The sequence below is a fragment of the Myodes glareolus genome, chromosome 5, assembly GCF_982192425.1.
Source record: "Myodes glareolus chromosome 5, mMyoGla1.1, whole genome shotgun sequence".
Taxonomy (NCBI): domain Eukaryota; kingdom Metazoa; phylum Chordata; class Mammalia; order Rodentia; family Cricetidae; genus Myodes; species Myodes glareolus.
The window spans coordinates 2,081,986-2,104,458 of record NC_142030.1 but is presented as its reverse complement, the minus strand read 5'-3'; the positions used below and the strand labels follow the sequence as shown (position 1 = coordinate 2,104,458).

Sequence of the window (22,473 nt, the reverse complement as noted above, 5' to 3'; positions counted from 1 at the left end):
TGTTAATGTTCTGTCTTCCCTAATGTCAGAGTGATGGTGGCAATAGCCAAGGTAGGATGAAAACCTAGGACATGGCAGACCTCCACAGAGATCACTTCCGGTAGCACCAGTGTTCTCTGACCTGGTCTGACTAGGTTTGCCCGTTCATTGTTACATTGCTGTGGGGTAGTAAGGGTGACAGGCAGTTCCACAGGGAGACCCCATGTGCCAAAGCCTCTTGTACTTTTCTCTTTCACTGGGTTTTTCCTGCAGGGCTGACCTTCGTTCATTGCCTACTATGGGATGGGTAAGTAGGCAAAGGCACACACGACAGACTGTTCTTATTTCAGGAGCAGAGCCAGGAAAGGGGGCTGGTAACTTCATCCTTCATGCAGAGTTCAATCTAATCCCACTGTTTGTACTTCTGGTTGGTGTTTCAGGGTTTGTTCCTCTTGCGAGTGTCTCCCAGGGGTGGATAGCATCTCCCCATGTCTCTCCTGAGGCTTTGTGACACTTTTGCTTCATGAGGGTCTGGGCTTCCCAGGCTCAGGCCATCTTTGGAAAGGGTGTTGACATTTCTCAGCTGCTATTATCTCTGTCCCCACCCTTGAGGTTCAGCAGGAGCATTCTTCTCCGGTCACCAGAGTATTTTTGTAAGGAGGTAGAAATACTCGTTCAAGATGTCACTCTTAATCCTGAGTGATCTTTTCTGAATGCTTCTCCAGGACCAGAGGGAGGGCAAATATGCTCAAGGGGCCCATGAATCAAAAGCCCGGGAAGGAGACGGTGATACAATAGCACCAGTGGAAGAAAAAAAAAAGGCGTCTCTAGTTCAGGCTGACTGGAGTTTGCTATGTAGCCAAAGATGACTTTGAAGTTCTGACCCTCTTGCCTCTACTTCTCAAGTGCTAGAATTACAGGCATACATGTACCCCTTTGTGCTGTGACGGGGATCAAACCTAGGGCTTTATGCACACCAGGCAAGTACCCCAACAACTGAGTGTGCCTGCCCCAGGCCTCTTCCATTTTAATTGTTGTTTTTGTTGAAACATTTTTTGAACCCTAAGATCTTTCTGGAACCACTTGGTGATGGGAATATAAAGACTGTGCTGTATGGTGCCCGCTCCAAAGTACATTATAGTCCAGAGTCATGGAGGTGTGTCAGTGTGTCCAAGCACAGAATCTTAACAGGAGCCCTCAGAGAGGGCACAGCGGCTCATGCCAGCCCAGGGTATGAGACGGTATCTCTGGGAGGAGGTGTCCCTGGAGCTAAGGCTGTGATTTCTGGGTGTGAAACTGGGAGAAAGGCATTCCCACCTGTGGGTGCAGAGCAGGCGTCTAGAGACTGAGGAGTAGATTGAATGAAGCAGCCAGTGCAAGGGAGGAGTGGTTAAGCCCCTTGGTTATCACTGTCCTTGCTAGGGAGGCACGTGAAACAGGCCGTGCCAATAGAAGCAACAGCGTCTTCCTCCCTCTGAAAAGCCAAGACAACTCAAAATGTTATAAAATGAGGGTAATTTGAAGGTCACAGAGGGGCGAGACACTAAATGCTGGTTCAGTGACAAGAATGGGTTTGTTCTAGCTCCCAAATGACAAGCCGCTTCCTGTCCATTTCTATCCTCTGGTGTACAAACAGTTATGAAACAGGCCTCAGAAAAACTCACATTAGTAAATCTCGTTCTCCTATTCTTGCCAGCTGAGATTATTTACTTATTATAACTGTGTCTCTTACCCCCACCCCACCCCAGCAGATGCAGTATTTACAAGGTCTGGGGACATGTGAATTTTGGGTGATGTTTTGACAGATCCTCAGTGAGAATAACTGAGGTCCAGTTGCCCTTCTGCCACAGGCACAGATGCAGCCTTCAGTAAGGCCCTGCCCTGTCTTGGCTCCCATTGCCTTCCTTGGCAAAAAGGAGGAATTAAATTAGATTACCTTCAAGGTTTGTTCCCAAACAGAAATTGGACGCAGGCAGTTTTAGCTTTACAAAGATGAGTATTAAGAAAAAGGCAAGGTTTTATTTTATTTTGTTTTTAGAAAATGCTAAAGAGAGAGTGGTAATTCCTTTAAATGCTTAATAAGCAAGCAAAAGGGAAATTGCCCCATCTCTCCTTACCTCTCCCACCGTGTTTATAGCTTTGGATTCACAAATGCCAGAGAGAAATATGTCACTAAAGGCATACACATATCACAGACACCACCCACACATATATGCCACACTATACACATACTAACATTCAGCATGCAGACACCCCTACACTAACATATAACACATACGTCATCTACTACACACGTTACATACAGCAGCATAATACAACATACACAGGCATAACACACACACAAGTTATAAAATGTGTCAGATTCTGTTACACTTCTGAAAAAGTTGGGAGAACAGCCCTTTGAAAAAGCCAACTGCTGTGGAAACAATGATGCCCTGTTTAGATGTTTTCTGAAACACTTAGGTAGTCTGAACTCCTCCCATGCCTCCCCCCCTCCCAACAAGTGATTGGAGCAGTAACCTAAGCCCTGAGGACTGGCTGGTACGTGATGGCCAGGGCGTATGGGAACCTGTGAAGTGAGAGGACATTTCTTTTTCCTCTTAGGGGTTCTCTAAACTCCCTGGAGTGAAGGAAGTACCTTGGGACACTCTCCGAGCAGGGCTGTGTGATGCCTTGGGTTAGCATCCTAAGCAGAGGCTGGACTGGGCTTTCAGGAGAAGCTGAGAGGCCATGGAACATCGGTCCTCACGGCTCAGACCTCAGGCCACTGGCACTGAGGCCCAGTGGGCTGGCTGTGTGGGACAGCGCAACCCTTTCCACAAGCCTCCAGAGGAGATGCGGCATGGCCCTTGTGTCTGTCATCAGTTCAGAAGTGCTGATGCCCGGCTAGCTTTGTGCGACTCTAAAAGAACACGCGGATGCTTTGAGTCCCCACTGCCTTAGCAACTCTTTATTCCGACCTATGGTCTGTTCCCAAACGATCAGGCTGCTCTGGGTGCCGGCAGCGGATGACTTATTCCATCTGCATTTTATCTCAGCCCTCCCACCCCCGAAAACTCCTCCAGTGTTTTTACTGCTTTTTTTGACCAACAATTGAAATTGACATTGAAGTTGGTTTCTCTTCAGACCCGCTATCCTGTTTTAATAGACCCACTATTTTTGGGAGGTGTGTGTGTGTGTGTGTGTGTGTGTGTGTGTCTGTGTGTGTGTACATGCACGTGCATGTGTTTGAGGCCCTACTGTGTGTCAAGCCCTGAATGGTGATAGTAACACGTACAACATACAGTTTCATAAAGTCTTACCTTGAGGCTTCAGATAAATGCGGCTCCTCCTTTTAATTGGCTGCCTATTTCCTATTGCTCCTCTCTCTTCTTCTCCTTTCTATCCTTCTGTCTCATCTCTCTTCCTCTGTGGTTTCTCACTCTTTGGGGAGGGGCAGGATTTCCTGCTCACAAGTTGGTCGGTTTCTGGGAGGAGTCAAAAGACCTGGTTCAAGACTGAAACCAGCTGGTCTGCCACATGATACAATGTATTTGAAACCAAGCTCCAGGAAGAGGGCCCTTTCCGAGGACTCGGCCTGTAGCAGTGAGACACCTGCAACAGAGAACCAATCCCCGTGTAAGCATCAGGCTCCCCAAAGGAGGGGGACCCCATGCAGCCTGGCATGGAGATGTTGGAAGTGGTCCTGGTTGCCCTGGAAACTTTCCTGTTACTATTGTTAGCTCTAAACTGGGTGGAAGCAACCCAAGTAGAGCCATGTTCCACCGAAGCAGGTGCTCAATTCATAGTCTTGGCTTTGCCTCAGAGGAAGTTGCTGAAACATGAACTGCGTTTGGGCAGATTTCTCTTTCCCACCAGGAGAGACTCTAGGGACCCTCTCCATAAGGCCTGTGTGCCTACCCACACTTTAGGTGAGTTTCAGACCATCACAATTAGGTTAGGGGATAGGGTGGATGAGGAAGGAAACCCAGAGGAGCAGGGGCTCCATTAGCAGAGACAAACCCAGTCAGGGATAACCCCAGTCAAACACACAGACACACACGTGCACACTCCCATGCAGACACAGAAAGACACACATGTAGACACAGAAAGACACACACACACGTACACACACATGCACGCACACACACACACACACGCAATTTTTCACTTTCTTACTATTTATTGATTCACATAGCCAACAGATATTTGAAGAGCACCTACTTGGTCCCAGCACTAAGCCGTGTTATGGTCAGCTCTTTTTTCTTCAGGCGATTCAGCACTGTCAAACACTGAGCTTGGGCATTACTCAGTGTGGTGGCACACACTGGATGGAGAGGCAAGAGGTCCTGACCTCAGTGAGAGGATGGGCCATTGAGTGATGGGGTCTCCTGTGGGGAAGGCTCACAGCCTCTTTCTTAGCCTACACGAGCATTGGCTTTTTTCAGTGACCCTTCTTCAATGCCCACTTCAGAGAGGACGGGAACTACGTCCTTCTTTCATTTCTGGGCCCACGAATTTTCTCTGGAGAACTCTGGGTTCTAACAAGTTTTACCTTGTTTTCTACAGCGCTCTGAAAACTTCTAACCACAGACTGGATACTCTCCATCAGGTGCACATTTTAATTTTTTAATTAAATTCCCTTATTCATATTTGAGTGAATTAAAAGAAAATGGGTTGGGAAGGGGAACAAACAAGACCTCCTTTACTTCAGTTGTTGGGCCTACTTCATATAATTCTGGAAAGTTTTGTAAGGACTATTTTTATTTTTATTTAGTTTTTTTTTTGGTTCCTATTTTTTATTATAAAATGAGTGGTTGTGCGGTGAAAGCGTGAATCAAGTGGAAGACTTCCAGCTAGGTGTGGCGACACATCTTCAATCTTCACGCTTGAAGAGCTGTGACAGAGGAACCTTGTCAAGGTCATCCTGACCACACACCTAATTTGATGCCTGTATTGGTTCCTTTTCTGTTTCCTCTCAAGGCAAGGTAACAAATGGGCTTGTGCCAGAATGAGAGACACATGGCAGCATCTTCATTGTGAAACTGCCCACTCCTTCAGTTATGCGCATCCAAAGTGAACATCATCAGTGCAAGGCCAGCCAGATTTCTGACGTGTGATTTGAAGGGCCAAACCACGTCCAAACCCCTGCTGTCCTTCCTTTCGTGCTGGGGATTGCTGCTCTGCTGCACACAGAACAGAGCAACACATCTCTGAAGACAGCGGTGACTTGCCTGGAATGTTAGGTAGAGCCACGTGAAAGACAAACATGGAAGGAACATGGGCTTCTGTGATAGGAGACTTCCTCAAGCCAGCTAAACAAGCAGTTAACAAGGTGTGGCATTGTACAGCCAGGGCCCCAGTGCACAGGCTGGAAGGTTACACGCTTGAGAGCAGTTCGGGCCAACAGTGAGACTGAGACCAGCCAGGGCAACAACAAGACGCTGTCTCCAAAACAGTAGGGAGTGATTATTGACTCTGAGGTCATAGTCTTCTAATTATTCTGAACTTCCACTCTTTTCATGGTTCTTTTTCCTTTTCTCACTCATTCTTCCCTTCTTCAAGATGGAATCCCATGTAGCTCAGGCTGGCCTCAAACTCAATAACAGATACTGGCCTTGAACTCTGGATCCACCGGCCTCCACTCCCAAATCACCATAATTAAAAAGTATATACCACTATGCCCCCATTCAGCTTTTCTTAAACGTATAATAATTTATTGACTTTTAAAAACAGATCAACAGTTCTATAGTAGTGATTCTCAACCTTCCCAATTCTACAACATTTTCATATAATTTCTCATGTTGTAGTGATCCACAACCATAAAATTATTTCACTGCTACTTCACAACTGTAACTTTGATACTGTTACGAATTGCAATGCAAGTATCTGATATACATTATATGTGACATGTGACTGCAAGGAGTCACAGCCTACAGACTGACCATTGGTATTCTGACTCAAAATTCTTTTTTTTTTTTTTCCTGAGACAAGGTTTCTCTGTAGTGTGGGAGCCTATCCTGGAACTACCTCTTGTAGACCAGGGTGGCCTCAAACTCACAGAGATCCACCTGCCTCTGCTTCCTGAGTGCTGGAATTAAAGGCATATGGCACCACCGCCTGGTTCTGACTCAAAATTCTTACTTTATCCAAGTGAGGGTAAGAATCAGGATGCTTGCAGCTTTCCATAGGAGGCTTGACCTAGAAGAACTGAGTCTCGTGACATAGACGGAGCATGTGACTGTGAATGGTGTCTTGGCTTCTATTTCTGAACCAAACATAGGAAAACACCCTGATTAATACCCTGAAATACATAAGAACACACCTTTCCACATGCAGGTGGGGCTCCTGGAATACAGATGAACACAGTCTTCCACCTCTGTTCAGTGCCCCTGGAATACAGAGGAACATAACCTTCTGCCCGTGGAGGCAGCAGCTTGCCATAGCTCAGCATAACCAGTAGCTAGCCCACCCTGAAATTGGCCATCAGTCAGGGTAGACTGTGTCCTTGAAGATCAGTTTGGATCAGTTTGGTGATTTACGTGTCCTTATCTCTGCCCATTCCTATCAGACACTCTTACTTTTATATATCAGATTTAAGACAGTCAAGAATAGATTAAAAATCCATAAAACAAGACTTAACAATAGAGACAAAAAGCAAAGTAAGCAGCGGGAAAATGAGTGGTTGTGCGGTGAAAGCGTGAATCAAGCGGAAGACTTCCAGCTAGGTGTGGCGACACATCTTCAATCTTCACGCTTGAAGAACTGTGACAGAGGAACCTTGTCAAGGTCATCCTGACCACACACCTAATTTGATGCCTGTATTGGTTCCTTTTCTGTTACTGTGATAAAACAGCATGACCAAGGCAATTTGTAGAAGGAAGGGTGTATTTGGGCTTCCAGAGGGATGAGCATCCATGATGACAGCAAACCTGACAGCAGGCCTTGGGGCAGGAACAGAAGCTGAGAGCAAGCATCTTCAAACACAGACAGGAAGCAGCGAGAGAAAACTGGAAACAGGAGAGGCTTTGTACTCCCAAAGCCACCTCCAGTGACACACTTCCTCCAGCGAGGCTCCACCTCCTAAACCTCCCCAAACAGCTCCTCTAACTGGGGGTCACATGGACACCGAAGCCATCATTTTAGCTACCCACAAGGCCACACCGAGTTACTGTCTCAAACCTCTGAAGGAAAAGGTTGAGGGGACTGCACATACCAAGGCACACATTGAATTAGCTAATGATAACATGCTTCCCACACAAAATGTCTCATGCTTTTATGCAGAGATCTCTGTTCGATTATTCGGTGGGGGCATCTCCTAAACAAACTGCCTAAGGACTTTGTGTGAAGGTCTAGGTGTGATTATCAGAAAGTACACCCTTAAGCTGACTGGTCAAGCTCAGATTGCTCATTGAGATTTAATAGCTCAGATGTAGATAGGAAGACAAATGGAATTTGGGCACAAGGAACCCAGAGAATACAGAGAATATGCCAGGTGATTCAAGGGTCCTCGGAAACACCCTCGGATGGGTAGACCCTCCAGAACTGTCAAAAGAATGTGAAAGCATCATTTAATGTATGAAACAAAGGCTGAAAGGTCAGTTACTTGCTGTTTCCGGTGAGGATGAGCTCTGTAGAGCAGACTGGTGAATTTAGCACCAGAGCACTTTGGAAAACGCAAAGGTCAGCTAACGATACACCTTCCCAGGCTCAAGTGGGTCTGCTTTTTAGTTACGTGTTTTGCCGTAATAACAAAATACTTGATACAAGCAAGAGAAGAGAAAGCACTTACATTGGCTCACGGCTGGATGATGCAAACCGTCCTGGCAGGAAAGTCACCGGGAGCAGGAGCCGAGGCAGCTCACCCAGTCAGAAAGCAGAAAGGCGAATGCCAGTGTCCTGCTGGCTTGCTTCTTTCTTGTCTATATTGTCCTGGACCCCAGTCCACCTCCGTTAACCCAGTCTCAAAACTCCCTCAGAGACAAATCTGGGATGTGCCGCTTGCTCTTGTGATTATAGGACTGATCTGTTGGGCTCGACTTCTCCTTGACTCTTTCCCGTTCAGTTTCAGTTTGCCTGGCTCTGTAAGAGATCTCTCTGGTTGGACTTTCTTTGGAACACCAGCCCCCAAATAATGACATGGACACTTATTATTTATTATAAAAGCTTGGCTTTCAGCTTAGGCTTGTTCCCAAACTAGCTTTTATAACTTAAAATTAGCCTGTCTCTATTAACCTATGTTCTGCCTCGTAGCTCTCTACCCCTCCCCCATTCTGTACTTCTGTCTCCCTTCATGTCTCGCTGGCGAAATCTCCCATACTGGATTCTAACCAGAGTTCCTATCTCTTCCAGGAAGTCCCATCTAACCTCTCCTGCCTAGCTATTGACCATTCAGCTATTGGCCTTTCAACTCTTTATTAAACCAATCAGGTGTCTTAGACAGACAAGGTAAAACAACAACATATCTTCACACAGTGTGATAAAATATCCTGCAACATTTCCCCTTTTTTGCCTAAATAAAAAGGAAAGGTTTTTAACTCTATCACAATAAAGCTATAACAATAAGAACAATTATCAGGTAAGAGTTACATTTACAATTCAGTCCATTTGTATTTGACCAATTTGGAGAAATTACTCTATTATCTCTCCTATCTTGATGAGTCCAAAGATTTATACCTAAACCACTTGATAGTATAACTTGTATTGCCCTTCTAAAAGTATCTTTTAGACCTTAAATATTTTCTTAGATAAATAACTTCAGCTTTTATGCCTTTCAACCTTATACATTTACATCTCTTTTGTAAGTTTTTTTTAAATTTGGCAACAAAAAAATGGTATAACTATCTAATCCCATCAGAGACCCAAGAAAAATATAATATTACCCAAGTAAACTGGAAGTGCAAAGCAAACAACTTCCAAAACTATAAAATGACAGAGACAGCTGACTGCCTGGACAGTCACCTAAGCTTTCTCTGTAATGTTGCAGCATCTATCTTTGGCCTACAGTACTATAATATCTGACAGACTTTTCTGGGGAGCAGGAATTTTGAAGAACTGTCCTATCTTGTCTTAGCAAAGTTTAGTAGTTCCCTTCTTCTGTGTCCTGCATGTCCAATTTGGACAACATTTTGTCAACAGTTGAGGCAAGGACAGTTTATGCCCAGTGATTAACTTTGCCATAATGAAAGCAAACTCCATATAGAGGTTCTTCAATGCCCATCATCTTGGAAGTAGATTGGTTCTGTTAGGAGCAGACATGTCTCATTGTTATGAAAAACCTTGTGTTATTAAAACATCTTAGATGTCGTATTGTGGAGCTCTCTGAAGGCTTTAAAGATCATCTTTATATCTAAGATCTGTCTGTTTAACCTTGAGAATATACCTACTGACTACAAGTTTGATTATTATAGATGACTAACTACTAACCTACATTTCTTAATTATCCTAAATAGTTTATAATAATAGCTTTAGAACTTCATAGTACATTATTATATGAACTGCATAGGTACCATACCTTAAAGAAGAGTAGAAACATATATACAGGTTGTTATAACAAAAATAACCATATCTACGTAAAATACTTGAGACTAGTAGTTGCTTTTTAGTTTAGAAGTAGGTTTAGTAATTTACCCGATCAATCCTATGCTTCCCTTTGTTTTTCTCAGAAAGAGATTCCCAAGTCTAACATCCTTTGCTTAGTTTCCTCCCTGATCATGACCAATAACAATTTACAAGTAACCACCTCAAAAGACAAACATCTATAACCACCCACCCCACCTCTAGGGAACATGAGCATCGTGTACTCTACAGTGCTTCCTGTTGTGTGAGGTGATAACATCCTTGGGGGCCCTGGGAAAAATCAGAATAATGGTCAAGTCCTGGGAAAACTAGCCATATCATTTGTCCATTCTCTGCATATTGGGAAGTTCGGGGCTTATCTGAAGTCCTGGTTAGAATAGTCTATGAGGCTGGACCGTCTCAGCTAGCAGTTTTGAAATTGTTCTGGATGCAGATTTTTGAGGAACCTTCAGCAGAGGCATTCTGAGAGACTGAATCACCTGAGTTACTTATCTTTGTTGGCGTTTGGTCCTTTTTTTTCCCCTGAAAATGCACAAACTTGTAAAGATAACATACCTGCACTAACAAGTACAGAATATGTAGTGTTTATTCAGCTAAAGAGGATTTTCTGGTTCATGTTTGAGCAGGTGAAAGGTACCTGTCAACTTTATAGATCTGTTTGGACTGCATAACCAGACTGTGATATAAATCTCCATCTACGCCACATGAAAGAACAGCATGCCATAAGAAGTCATAAGGACTCGAGTCAACAAGACGCGTCACGTCTCACCCTTCTCCTAGCTGTTCCCGGTACAGAGGGATCAGTTTATACATCACCTGTCTTCTAGCTTTTCCCTTGATTTCTTCCTTTATGTCTGCAGCCGAGATTTTCAGGAGGTCTCTTCCAAATAAATCTGGTCTTTGTTAATTTTGAAGGAATCCATAGCTTTATGTTTCCATAGGAAACAAAGGCAAAGCCTCTCCCCTAACACAACACATTTCCTGACTTCCATTCTAATGTTAAGACAGTCTTAAAATGTATAGGCTGGTTCTATTTAGTAGCTTTTCCCACAATCCAATATTTCTCAGCAGCTGTCTTTTTTCTGTTGTTGTTGTTGTTGTTCAATAGCTTTTTAAAAACTCAAAGCTAGCAAAGTACTATACAGGATCCAGATGCCCTATGTATTTCCCGTCTTTCCGTGGGTTATTCTTCTTATATTACTTTATTCTTTCTTTAAGGACTTTACTATTTTTAGACGATTTACTTTTTTTAAATGGCTGTCTATACTCATTTTCTTCAGCACCTAAGTTTATATCCAAGCATACTGTACCTATTTAGAAGCTTTCTCTGCCTGGGCCTGGATTTTTTCTTTTGCATGTTTGCAGTATTTCTCTGACCACATGAGCCAAACCTTAAACTACCAGGCTACCTGCCACATGGCTCCACTTAACACCTGGCATTGATGACTGGCTCTGCCTGCCCCCTTGGGTCAGTGAGAGCCGAGCCTCATTCCCTCAGACCCTGGCTGGGAGCCACATTTACCCGCCCCAGCTCTGGGAAGTTACTGGGTTTATGCTCCAATGGGCATTTCTATCTAGACCCCATTCTATCTAGTATTCACCATTTAAGTGTTCGGCTGCAAACCATGGCCTCTTAGAGGAGCCATGCCTCTGGACACCATGAGCAGTGGGTTCTGTGTCCAGGACTTTTCTCAGCTCTCCTAGAGCCCATGTTTGAATATATGGGCTGGGCCTCCACATTGGATGCCAAATGCAGCATGTCTTTTTTGTTGGACTTTCTTTGGACCACCAGTCTGCCAAATAATGATACAGAGACTTAGGCTTGCTTCCAACTAGCTCTTATAAATTGAATTAACCTGTTTCTATTCATCTACATTCTGCTATGTGGCTCTCTACCTCTCCTCCATTTTGTACTTCCCACTCCCTTTGTGTCTTGCTGGTGAAATTTCTTGTGCCAGATTCTAAACCAGAGTTCCTATCTCTTCCTGAATGTCCTGCCTAACCTCTTCTGCCTACCTATTGGCCATTCAGCTCTTTATTAAACCAATTGAGTGTCTTAGGCAGACAAAGTAAAGCAGTGACACATCTTCACACAGTGTGATAAAAAATCCAACAACTCTTTGTCATGTAGTTTCCATTTGCTTCAGAGCCTGGCTCCAGTCCTGCAAAAATTTATTATTATTATTATTATTATTATTATTATTATTATTAATCTTGACTCTGCTATGCCAGTCCTGTCATCAACAGAACCAACAAAGATTCCTCTGCCATCTTTCCTAGGTTGATGCTAACACTGCCAAATAGAATAAAACCAAGAATAGCTTTTGTCTCTGTGTGGGGTAAGGGACGTGTTCTATTTGAGAAAGACATGGTCTCACCCCTCAGGAAGGTAGGCTGTGAGAATCATGATCTGCCCACAATGCAGTTGAGAAGAAAGTCTGCTAGCACAGGTGGGCATGAAACTTATACTTCACAATTGCAAGATTCTGAGAGGCGCAAAGATTCCAGCAGCTCAGGCTAGCGGGCTGGGCAGTGTGACGGAGAATCTGCAAGAGATGCTACATTGTAACCTGAATAAAGTTAGTGTTATCTGTATGCTTGCCCCCCTTGTGTTTTTATACATAGCCAGACTCTCTGAATAGACACATAACACAGCCTTCACACCAAAGAAACAGAGCACGCAGTTTGATACATAATTTACTGATGGGCAGAAAAATTTGAAATTCTCAGAGGTATATCTTCCTCAGAGATATAGAGAATATGGGTGTGAGGAGATACTAGTATCAAAGGACAGAAGAGGAACCCGAGAGAACCAGTGTCCACGCTGGGCAGCCTGCAAAGTCTGATAAGAGGTAGATAGAAACAGGTCACAGAGATGCTAGAACCATGCAGGTGTTTGGTGATGGAGGAACAGCGAGGTATGAGGTACTGATGGGGGACCAGCCTGTGAGGCGATGTGGGAGATGAGCTGGACAAGGTGTTGAATGGTCAGAGGAGCAAGCGGTCTGCGGAGTCACTGGAAGAGTGACTGAAGGGCCCGATTGGCTGAACTTCTGGGACCTCTGAACTCGTTAAGGCTGGACTCTGCCTTAGCACAGGGTCAAGTGTCTGGATTTGGAAACAGGAAGAGCTCTGGTGTCACTGAAATTTCCGACATGTCTCTTTCATTTGTTAATCACACCACATTCCCAGTGCTCCTCCCCTGGGGATGACAAGGATAGATTTTAGGGAGAAATGATGGTTGTCAGAACCAAATGCGCTGGGGAGTTTGGGTTTGCGGACCTAAATGGAATGGAGGTGTCTGTGTGTAAGGGTAGCTTGGGAGAGCAGAGAGTCAGGGTGACATGCCCACATCTGGTCAGAGTAGGTCAGGCTGTCCTCTTGGCCCTGCATGGGTGGGGAAGGGTTACCTCTGGGGAGTCCCACAGTGTTACTAAATTAGCTGTTGACACACTATCAGCTCTGACTTCAGGGAGAGGACTCGGTTCTGTCACAAAGGTCTTTTCTAAGCTGTAATTTCTCAGGGTGGTCAGAGACTATCGGTTCAGCTGGGCAGAGAACCTCTGCTCCCACCAGATAGGTGGTTTCTCTGCCCCCCCATCCTCCCTCTCCCTTCTCTTCCCCTCTTCTCACTCTTTCTTCTTTCTCATTCTCTCTTTTCTTCCAACTTCCTTCCCTCTCCTCCTCCAGTCTTATTTCCTCTCCCCCTGCTCTCTCCTCTCCTCTCAAATAGTTAAGCAGAGAGATCGGTCACAGGAATCGCTTGCACAAAAGAGTAAAAGACAAATCACTTTTTCTTTGTTCGAGAAATTCAGTGGTTATCTCTCACTTATTAATCTAGTGATCCAAAAATGCTAACATCTTTAGGACTTTTGATAGTTTCACTCTTCTGTGAGTAGAGCTGTGCCGGGTAGCATGTGTGAAGCAGGCTATTCACAGCGCTGGGTGAGAGGGTCACCACACCTCCCAGGAATTAAAGAATGAGATAGAGTATAAAATGTTTTTATTTCAAAATGAAAAATGGTAGTCATTGTAATAATAATAATAACAACAATAAAAATAACTGTATAAAAAGCGCATCTCCTTCCCTAATGCAATATGATAGCTCCTTGATTGCCCCCACAACCTTGGACAAATCACAGTACATGCTACATAGCAGCAAAAGTCAATCCCAGACCCCTTGGGTGATCTGTACGGGGTCAGTTCTGGATTCGGTGGCTTCTGGGAACAGCACATTACTCTGCTCTCTCCCACCTGAGTCATGGTCTCTCTATGTCTCTTCTCTGTCTTTGTCTCGCTCCCTCCTCTGCCAGACACCCGCCTTAGGAGGCGTGTTGCCTGAGGGACAGGACCCGGCTACTCAGGGTCGCCTCCTGTGCCTTGCTTCTGCCCAGCAGGGCCTGCTTGTGGAGGGACTGTTGCTCGCAAGCTTCCCTCAGCTCGGTCACTGCTGCCTCCTGGTCGCGCAGACGACTGGCCGCTGTGAAGGGGCTGCACACGGTCTCCACCAGGCCGAGAACCACACCGAAGAGCGCCAGCACGCTGCCCAGCACGTACAGCTTCACCAGCTTTCCGCGGGGCTTCTGCGCCATCACCTCCTTGGCCAGAGGGATCAGCTCCTGCACACTCTCCATCTGGGCTCCTCTGTGCTGTGGGTGGCGGGGCCTGCAGAAGTAGCAGAAAAGAGGGGGCTTGAGCCTTCCAGAGGGAAACAGCAACAAAGCAGGGGACCCTGACGCCGGAGAAGGGGTGGGGTGAGTCGGAGGTAGAAGGGGAGATGGCAGTTGGGAAGGGAACCTATGGTCTCTCGCCCTCACTTGGTTCCCTCAAGGAGGCTCACCTAGGGTGCAGTGTGAGCCGAGACAGCACTTGCTGGCGGTGGTCGGGAGTAAGTGCGTCAGGCTGTCCTTAGCGTCCTTCTTCCCGCGGCCGCCCCTCTTTGGGATAGACACTCCGCAGCTGCAGCGCTCAGCGTCCTGAGCCCTTTTATCTTTAGCCTGGGATCCGCCTCCTGGCTCGTTGACCTGGGCCCCAGTCTGAAACCGCCAGGAAAAAAAAAAGGGAGGAGGAAGGAGAACGGGTAGAGCAGCAGGGGACCCTGGGGGAGGTGGCCACGAGCGGTGCACGCCCCTGCCATGTGCACCCTGAGATCCTAGACCGCGGGTGCTGCAGAGGCCAAGAGCCCTGCTTCACTGTGTAGCCAAGGAAGAGGACCCACACCAAGAGGTGATGGATGTCATGCTTTCCTGACAGGACACTCTTTTTTTTTTCCCCGTGTCTGTAGGTGCCCAACTCCTGTAGTCCCAGGGGAACCTGAAAAAGACCCTAATGAGAAAATCTGGGGTTCCACATAGTTGAAAACTTTCATTTTCAAGCAGAAGGGTCACTCTCCTATCAGGGAGGGTGTAGGTGGGAGGGAAGGGAAGGGACCCCTGCAGTGAGCCGGCAAAAGCAAGCAAGCAAACAAAACAACAATAAAAAACAAGGTTGCTCTCATGGCAGGTGAGTTTTTACTGAAATGTGGGGACATTACTAGTCACCTAATAGAAAGTTGTTCATTGTGGATTCCTTCTAATGCATAGAGGTGTGTGTGTGTGTGTGTGTGTGTGTGTGTGTGTGTGTGTGTGAGAGAGAGAGAGAGAGAGAGAGAATTAGCCTCTGTCTGTAAGGTGCTTCCATCGGTATTTCTGTGTAACAGGGAACAGCCATTAAATCCAAAGCACAGGCCTGTAATCCCAGCTATTGAGGCAGGGGGATGGAAAATCCAAGCTTAACCTGGATAATTTACTGTGGCCCTGTGTCAAAAATAACAATTAAAGAGAACTGTAGATATGGTTCTGTGATAGAGTGCTCACCTAGCATGTGTTAGGCTATGTGCATCATGTATATTTATAACACACACACACACACACACATACACACAGAGAGTATTCTCTTCTCCATTCACTTAAGAAGTGAAGTTGGGTGCAAGCCTTGAAGAAGGCCTGCGTTAAAATCGGTCTGCAATGTAAGTGTTTCATCCTCTTACAATGCTTTCATACAACCGGGTTTGGGAGAGAGCTGTAGACCCTGGAGTGAGGGTCCAGGATGGAGAATGCTCTTAAAAGCTGCTTAGTTTGAGATTAGACACAGTCCCCTGGATGGGGGTGGCTTTAATTTAACTCTGGCTACTGGTGTACCTGTGTTAGCAAAGTAGGGGAAAAGGAGAGTCAGGTAGGCCAAAGGGCTTGAGGCAGGGGGTGGGGTGGGGAGGAAGGGGAACCAGCTGGCCAGAAAATTGCAAAGGTCACTGACGCAATCTTGCAACAGCCTGCTTAACCTTCTCTGTTAGAGTCCAGAGGCAGAGGGGAAAGTGTGCCATTCTCAGGGGTTCGAGGTCATTGTCCAGACTCAGAAGGCAGCATTACGACCCAACCCCTTTGGTCTGCTACTAGTCCTTCAGGTCTTGTCAAAGGTGGAAATTGGCCAAGGTCATGAAAGTTTGGAAATTAAAATTCACGCTTTAGCTGATACATAAGTGATCAAGGTAACCACAGGCCAAATGGGGATTGTTTCTGAAGGAACATGACTTGGCTTACTATTCTTTTAAACTTGTTGAGCTGGAAAGCCCTGTAAGGAGGGTTTGAGCCAAGTTTAACTTCAGTCTTGGCATTGTTCTTAAATCTTCCTGATAATTTTGGAGCACTCCTAGTAGCTGGCGGCAATAACTGTGGAGCTTCCCCCATGACCATGAGGGTTCCAGACACAGAGGCTTCTGGGAAAGAATGTGATGTATACCTTCATAGGAGAGTACCCACTTGGTTTCCCCTCGGAAGGTGAGTCAGCCCAGTTTCTGACCCAAAACCCCAAAACTGACTGGGCAGCACGTATTTCCTGTGTTTCTGTAATTTAGACCTCAGACACAATCTGCCTCAGCCACAAAGCCGTAATTCAGCTGGGGTTCCCCTTCCCCAGGGCCCTGCCAGATCAACATCTTTCTTCTCTCTAAAATAACCTGACCTTGACCCCTGACCCCACCAGCTTGCTCTCAGTGGCTAGGCAGCACGGCACACAGATTGGGGTCACTGGTGGATTTGGTGGTGCCTGTTGAGGGAGCATCAGGGGCTGAAGCAGATCACAGGGGCAGAAAGATAAAGGATCTAGGGTTAGTCATGTCCAGAGGTTTTTCAGCACAGCTCTGTCTGCTGGAGAAAGACCCCTTGACTTTCGGACGTGAGATGAGGAGGTTAGGGAAGGCTTGGGAATGAAACAAAGAGCTGGACTTGGCTGATACCAGTTTTAGAAGGACAGGTCTCCGTTGCGTTTGGGTCAGACACAGGTTACAGTTTAAGATCAAACGCAGCCACAAGGTGACCAACCTTCTATTTGACTAAGGGTTGCTGAGGGCTTCCCGTGTTGAAGTTGAGACAGTCCTGAGCAGGATGGACAGCTATCCCCCTCTTTGAGTTAGTCCATTTTCTGTTACTGATATGTAGTACAGTGTGGGTCAACTTAGCTTATGGTTCTGGAGCTCCAAGGTCAAGGATCATTTGATCTTTTTTTTTTCCTGTGGTTGATGATGTATAAAAAGTGTGAGTGTACACATGTGCTTCTGTGTCTCTACTGTATATAAAGCTTGTCTAACCATAATCACTTCTTTAAATGCTATATTCCCTTAATCCCTCAAATAGAGGTTACACTTCAACACTTATAGTCCTGGGGTGTCACTCAAACCTTACAATCTACCCTGATATTCACTTCTTATCCTTTCTAGGGATGCTAAGTGAGGCAGTTTAAATTTTACCTAAATTTTATCTCGTTTATTTTTCAAACCCTTTTCTTGATACATTGAAAGATCGGTAGCATTTGGTGAGGGAAAACCCACAAAGGGGCAGCGTCTTATTCAAGGGTGAGCTGAGAGCAAGAGCTCCCTTGCTGAGGCAGGGGATAGCGGGCTCCCAGATGGACTGTTGAGTTGTGATTGCTATCTGCTTGCTATCTGCACAAAACCACTGTCTGCCCTTGGATTCCAGAAGCCTGGAGGAAGCGGATTGTCAGTGGACATAGTATGAACTATCTTTGTATTTTACACCCAACTTAAAAACCTTTGTACGCCTCAGTCCCACCCCACTCCTGTGTGTGTGTGGGGGGGGGATTGCATGTATGTGGAAGCCAGAAGTCAATTTTGGGTGTCATTCTTTGGGATACTGTCCATCTTGTTTCTTTGGGAAAGGGTCTTGTAATAGCCTGGAATTCACCAATTCTACCAGAGAGGCTGGCTTCAGAGAACCCACCTGTCTCTTATTATGCACTACAACACCTGGATGCCTCCTCCTCTTCCCCCTCATCCTCCTCTTCTCCCTCCTCCTCCTCTTCCCCCTCCTCCTCCTCTTCCCCCTCCTCCTCCTCTTCCCCCTCCTCCTCCTCTCCCCCCTCCTCCTCCTCTTCCCTCTTCTCCTCCTCTTCCTTTTCCTCCTCCTCTTTTTCTTAGCGGAGCCAATTTCAAGTTCATGCTTTCAAATCAAGTGCTTTACCAACTAAGCGTCTCTCCAGCTCTCCTTATGACATCATCGTTTTGTATCAGTTTCAGAGGGAGGGCTTCCTGGCACTCAGGCCTCAATGGATGATTTAGGGCTTGCTGTGCTACACTGGGATTGAACACAGGCTCCTGTGTGTGCTGAACATGTGCCTTGCTACTAACCCACAGCCCCAGATTGGCAAGTTTTAAATGTACACTTCTGGCTTTTATCTCCTCTGCGTTTGCCCGTTAGAGTTGTGCCAATCAGACACCTCCATGTGGATTCCCTGGAGTTGTTACTTAGCACGCTTGATCTGACATGCTCACCTTCCTGCACTCTTCCCAGAATCCATATTCCTAGTAGATGCATTTCCATTTATTGCTTCTTTGGCTTTGAATTCTATGTCAGTTCCCTTGGCGAGGCCTTCCTCAAGCGTGCCGTCTCGCAAGACCCACTCAGTGCCTTTGCTTGCTGGGTTGAAAGAATTGTCATCTAAATTTTGTATTGTCTTCCACTCCCACTGGAGGACACATTTCATGAGGGCTAGAACTTCGCTTTGCTCCTCAGTGCTTAGCACAACCTTTATTGCACAGTGGGTCCTTAGTAGGTAATTGTGGGCTTAATGACTAGATTATGAAACTCAGCAAAAAGAACCCTATATTCATTAGGTTCACACACAGTCAGTGTTTGGTCGATACTCACAAAAAGCGTTTGGGTTTGGGGAGAGAGAGCTTTTGCTACTCATTGCATCTAATCCATCCCAAACATGATCACTGAATGAATAATTTTCCCAAACACTCATTTTTTATTTTTGTTGCCTGATTAAAGTGTGAACTGGTGAGGCCCTGGCTTCTGTGTGCTGACTTTGCATTTCCTGATGTTCTCGGTACTTGGAACCTCTTAGACGTGGGCTTTCCACTGGTCTGACCTCTACCATAAGACCCCCGTGTGCCCCATAGGGAGCTGAGAGAGGTTTTAAGGCACAGTCTGCTCTCTGTGCTGCTGTGGTCAGGCCTACCCACTCTCACTCTTCTCAGACTGCCTCGTGCTCTCTTCTCGAAAAGCTAGGGTCCTTCTATTCTGCCTTCCCCCTTGAGCTCCTAGAAGCCACCCATTCCCTTGCCAGCACATTGTGCTCCATCCTTTCTGTGAATCTGAGTTGCCCACATGGCTCCAGCTGCAGATCTTGGCACTAGAACACACCCTCGTTCATACAGTGCTCTCATTGTCTGCTTTGTCAGTGTGCCTCCTTTCCGCATATAGGACCAGACCTTTGTACTTTCATGGTGTGAACCTATAGCGGGGGCCCAACCAGTATTAATTACATTGATTTAAAAGCCAGGGCTGGAACAGATTGCAAACCGACCTGTTAGACCCTCTTGGGAGGTTATTTTAGGCTCAGTGGCCCATCCTTGGCTTACAGCCTTGGAGTTGAAATTGCCCAAGAGCTGGCAGTTTGCCTGGGCTCCCTCAACTCTGGCCTCCTCACCTTTCACTTCCATCCCCAGCTTACTGTCTGGCATCCAGTTCACTGGATTGCTCTGGGGCGCCCTTCCAGCCTCTTGGACTCTTCCCTGAGGATATACAAGGCACTGAACTCCAGTTCCTCATGGTTTGAGTCCAACAGAGCCACCAGCTGCTAGAGCAGGCAGACTGTTCTGGGACCCCCACTCTGCTCAGGATCCCCTGGCCTCTGCCATCATCAGAGTTTGAAAGGCAATAGGAGGCTTTACAAGTCTGATTCAGGTCAGAAAACTTCCCTAAGCTTCAGTGGGAGTTAGGTGTAAGAGTATGTGATCTGGGTTGAACAGACGTGGTAGGTTCATTCAAGTCCCGCCTTTTCTGCTCACTGAAGTCTGACCTTGGACAAGTGACTAAGCTTCTCTGACTTCTATTTTTTCTTTGTTTTTATTTATTTTTTTTGTTTTTTGTCTATAAAGTGAGAGTGAAGAAAAATGCCTATTAAGTGGTGTGTGGTGAGGGTTGAAAGAGCTGGAGGGCTTGCTCTAAGAAGCAATCTGTGCGCTGTTACTATCTTAGCCGTCTTGCCTCCTGATACAGCTTTGCAGGTCTCACAGCCCCATATCCAAGCCCAGCACACTTTCACTTCTTGGGTGACATTTAGGTAGCTTCCAGAGACACTTGCTGAAGCCATTCATATATCCAACATTGCCTTATGCGTAGTTACAGGAAGCAAGAGACAGACCGCTCTCGCTCTCTAGAAGTTCACAGTCCAGCAGAGGACAAAGACATGCGCCCAAGTCCTGCAATGCACTGGACAGCACGGTGCAGCAGTGCATGTCAGGGAGACAAACAGATGGAGAATAGATCCCTTCAGTAATCAAAGCAGGCATAGGGTGAACGATCTCTGAGCAGTTTAGGTTGTCAAAGCCTGGACAGGCACTCATCCAGTGATGCTGGAGGGAGGAGGTAGAATTTGAGGCTGGGAGACACATGGAAAGGGGAAGGGTGGGAAAGTCTGGTGTAGTCAATGATCAGTCAGGAGCAGTTAGGCAAGAGTAGCTACGGCACAGAGAAGGGGTTTGGAAATTCCAGGAACCAAGATAGAAATCGTGGGCAGTAACCAGATAAAGAACAGGTCATGTACAGAGTTACCTATGTGGGCCATGTGTCACACACAGAAAACGTGAGGTACTCTTAGCCCAGAAACAGTGTCTCCTTAGCTTCTGTGCTCCTAGCTTTTCTCCAAGCCTGTAGCTCCAGGTTCCTTTCCATCCATTGTATCATTGTCAGAATCTCTCACAGCTCGGCCTGGAGCTTCTCTAGATGATTTATTATGTTTATTTTGTGTGTATGGTTATTTTATCTGCATTTGTGCCCCTGTACCATGTGCAGATAGTGCCTACAGAGGCCAAGAGAAGGTGTCAACCCCCCCCCCCCCTGGAAGCAGAGTCACAGATGGTTGTGAAGCATCAAGTGGGTGCTTGGAACCAAACCTGGGTTCTCTGCAAGAGAATTAAGTGCTCTTCGCTAGTGAAATGTCTCTCAAAATCAGATTGTTATATGGTCAGGAAAAGGAAGTCACCCAGATGGACCATATTTGTCAGGTGTGTCCCTTGGTGGGACCTGGTCTTCCTGAAGAAGAGAATCAAAGGCCAAGAGGGTTCCAAGTGACACGGTGTCTCACTTCTCGCTCTGGAGATGGAGGGGCAATATGGACCCAGCTAGCAGCTAGTAAGGAACTGGTTGTCTGTCTGTAGCCACATGAGCACAGCAGAAGACCGTCCATTCCAGAGGAGCCTCAGCACTGCCCCCGGTGTCATCTCTGTGAGACCTGAGCTGCTGTGGCCAGACTTCTGTCCCACAGGAGGGGGAACCTTAAACACGTCAGAGTTCGAAACTGCTGAGTCTGTGGCCATTTGCTGTGTGACAACAGAACAGAATCCAGGCAGAAAGATGGAGGAATGATCAATTCCAAGCCCGATAAAGACTGACCAGGAAAATGATCCGATGGAGAGAACCTGACTCGGCCTGGTCAAGTACTTCCTTGTGCCTGACACTCACTCACTTGCATGTACTTGTTGTAGCTCCACCTTGGGGATGTAGACATAGCTGCAATTCAATGTGCACTGGATTGTTTCACATCCATCCCCTAACCAGATTGCCTATTGTTAGACTTAAGTCCACAAAAATCTTTTCTTTTTCTTTTTCCTTTTCTTTCTTTTTAAGGCAGTATCTCCTGTAGCTCAGACTGATCTTGAACTCTCTACACAGCTGAGGATGACTGCAAACTCCTGATCCCTGGGCTTTCACCTCCCAAATGCTGGGGTTAATTGTGTATTCTAGAACCCAGAAAAACTACATGTTAACCAGGTATTTAGTCATGATTCATTATGTCCCGAAGTCAGTCACTTTGACTTCTCTCTAAAAACACTTTTGCTCACACTTTCTTCCTTCTTCCCCTAATGACTACATTATTTTCTTTCTTATTATGTAATAAATTCTAAGAATCTGACAGGATCTGCTTCATCTCCTAGCTCTGAAATCAGTTGCACTGGGATCCAAGTATCTACCCTTCTCTCTTGCTGACATGGGAGGAAGTCTCTATGCTGTATAGCTCAGTCCTCTTTCTCAGCTTTGTCCATTTTCTTGAGATTTTGGAGTCCATAAATGCATTAGGATATTTTGGGCCACAGTTACGAAAGCCCAATTAAATTGGGTTAAACAGTAAGAAAAATATATTAACTATGGATTCTAGGATTGGCTAGTTTAATAGTGTGACCATCTCAAGACTTTAGGCCCTTCCCTGTTTGTACTATCAGCTTACCAGAGCCTAGCTCTCAACACCCCAACACAGTGCAATAATTTCAAACATCACACTCAAGATGACAATGTCCAATATAAGAAGAGAGATGATTCTATATCAAAGAGGAAGCCCTTCCTTGCAGTGAGATGATACTCTTGTACACTGCAAAGA

At 46.0% G+C, this 22,473-nt stretch overlaps 3 protein-coding genes across 3 annotated transcripts in view; 1 reads left to right on the top strand and 2 right to left on the bottom strand.

The window, feature by feature from the left end:
- Nucleotides 1-3,429, bottom strand: part of Hsd11b1 (hydroxysteroid 11-beta dehydrogenase 1) — a 45,515-nt gene extending 42,086 nt beyond the window's left edge. Inside the window, exon 1 of the mRNA XM_048439352.3 lies at nucleotides 3,282-3,429. The gene's annotated coding sequence lies outside the window, so the exon portion shown is untranslated. The remainder of the gene's footprint in view (nucleotides 1-3,281) is intronic.
- The window catches only part of Lamb3 (laminin subunit beta 3), a 113,115-nt gene that overhangs the window by 24,935 nt on the left and 65,707 nt on the right, over nucleotides 1-22,473 (top strand). The gene's annotated exons all lie outside the window — the stretch shown is intronic.
- Nucleotides 13,524-14,535, bottom strand: G0s2 (G0/G1 switch 2). Its single transcript, XM_048439351.3, has 2 exons — nucleotides 14,378-14,535; nucleotides 13,524-14,202 (listed from the first exon to the last, which is right to left on the bottom strand). Exon 2 carries the CDS (start codon nucleotides 14,169-14,171, stop codon nucleotides 13,860-13,862), a length of 312 nt encoding a protein of 103 aa, XP_048295308.1. The 5' UTR covers nucleotides 14,172-14,202; nucleotides 14,378-14,535; the 3' UTR covers nucleotides 13,524-13,859.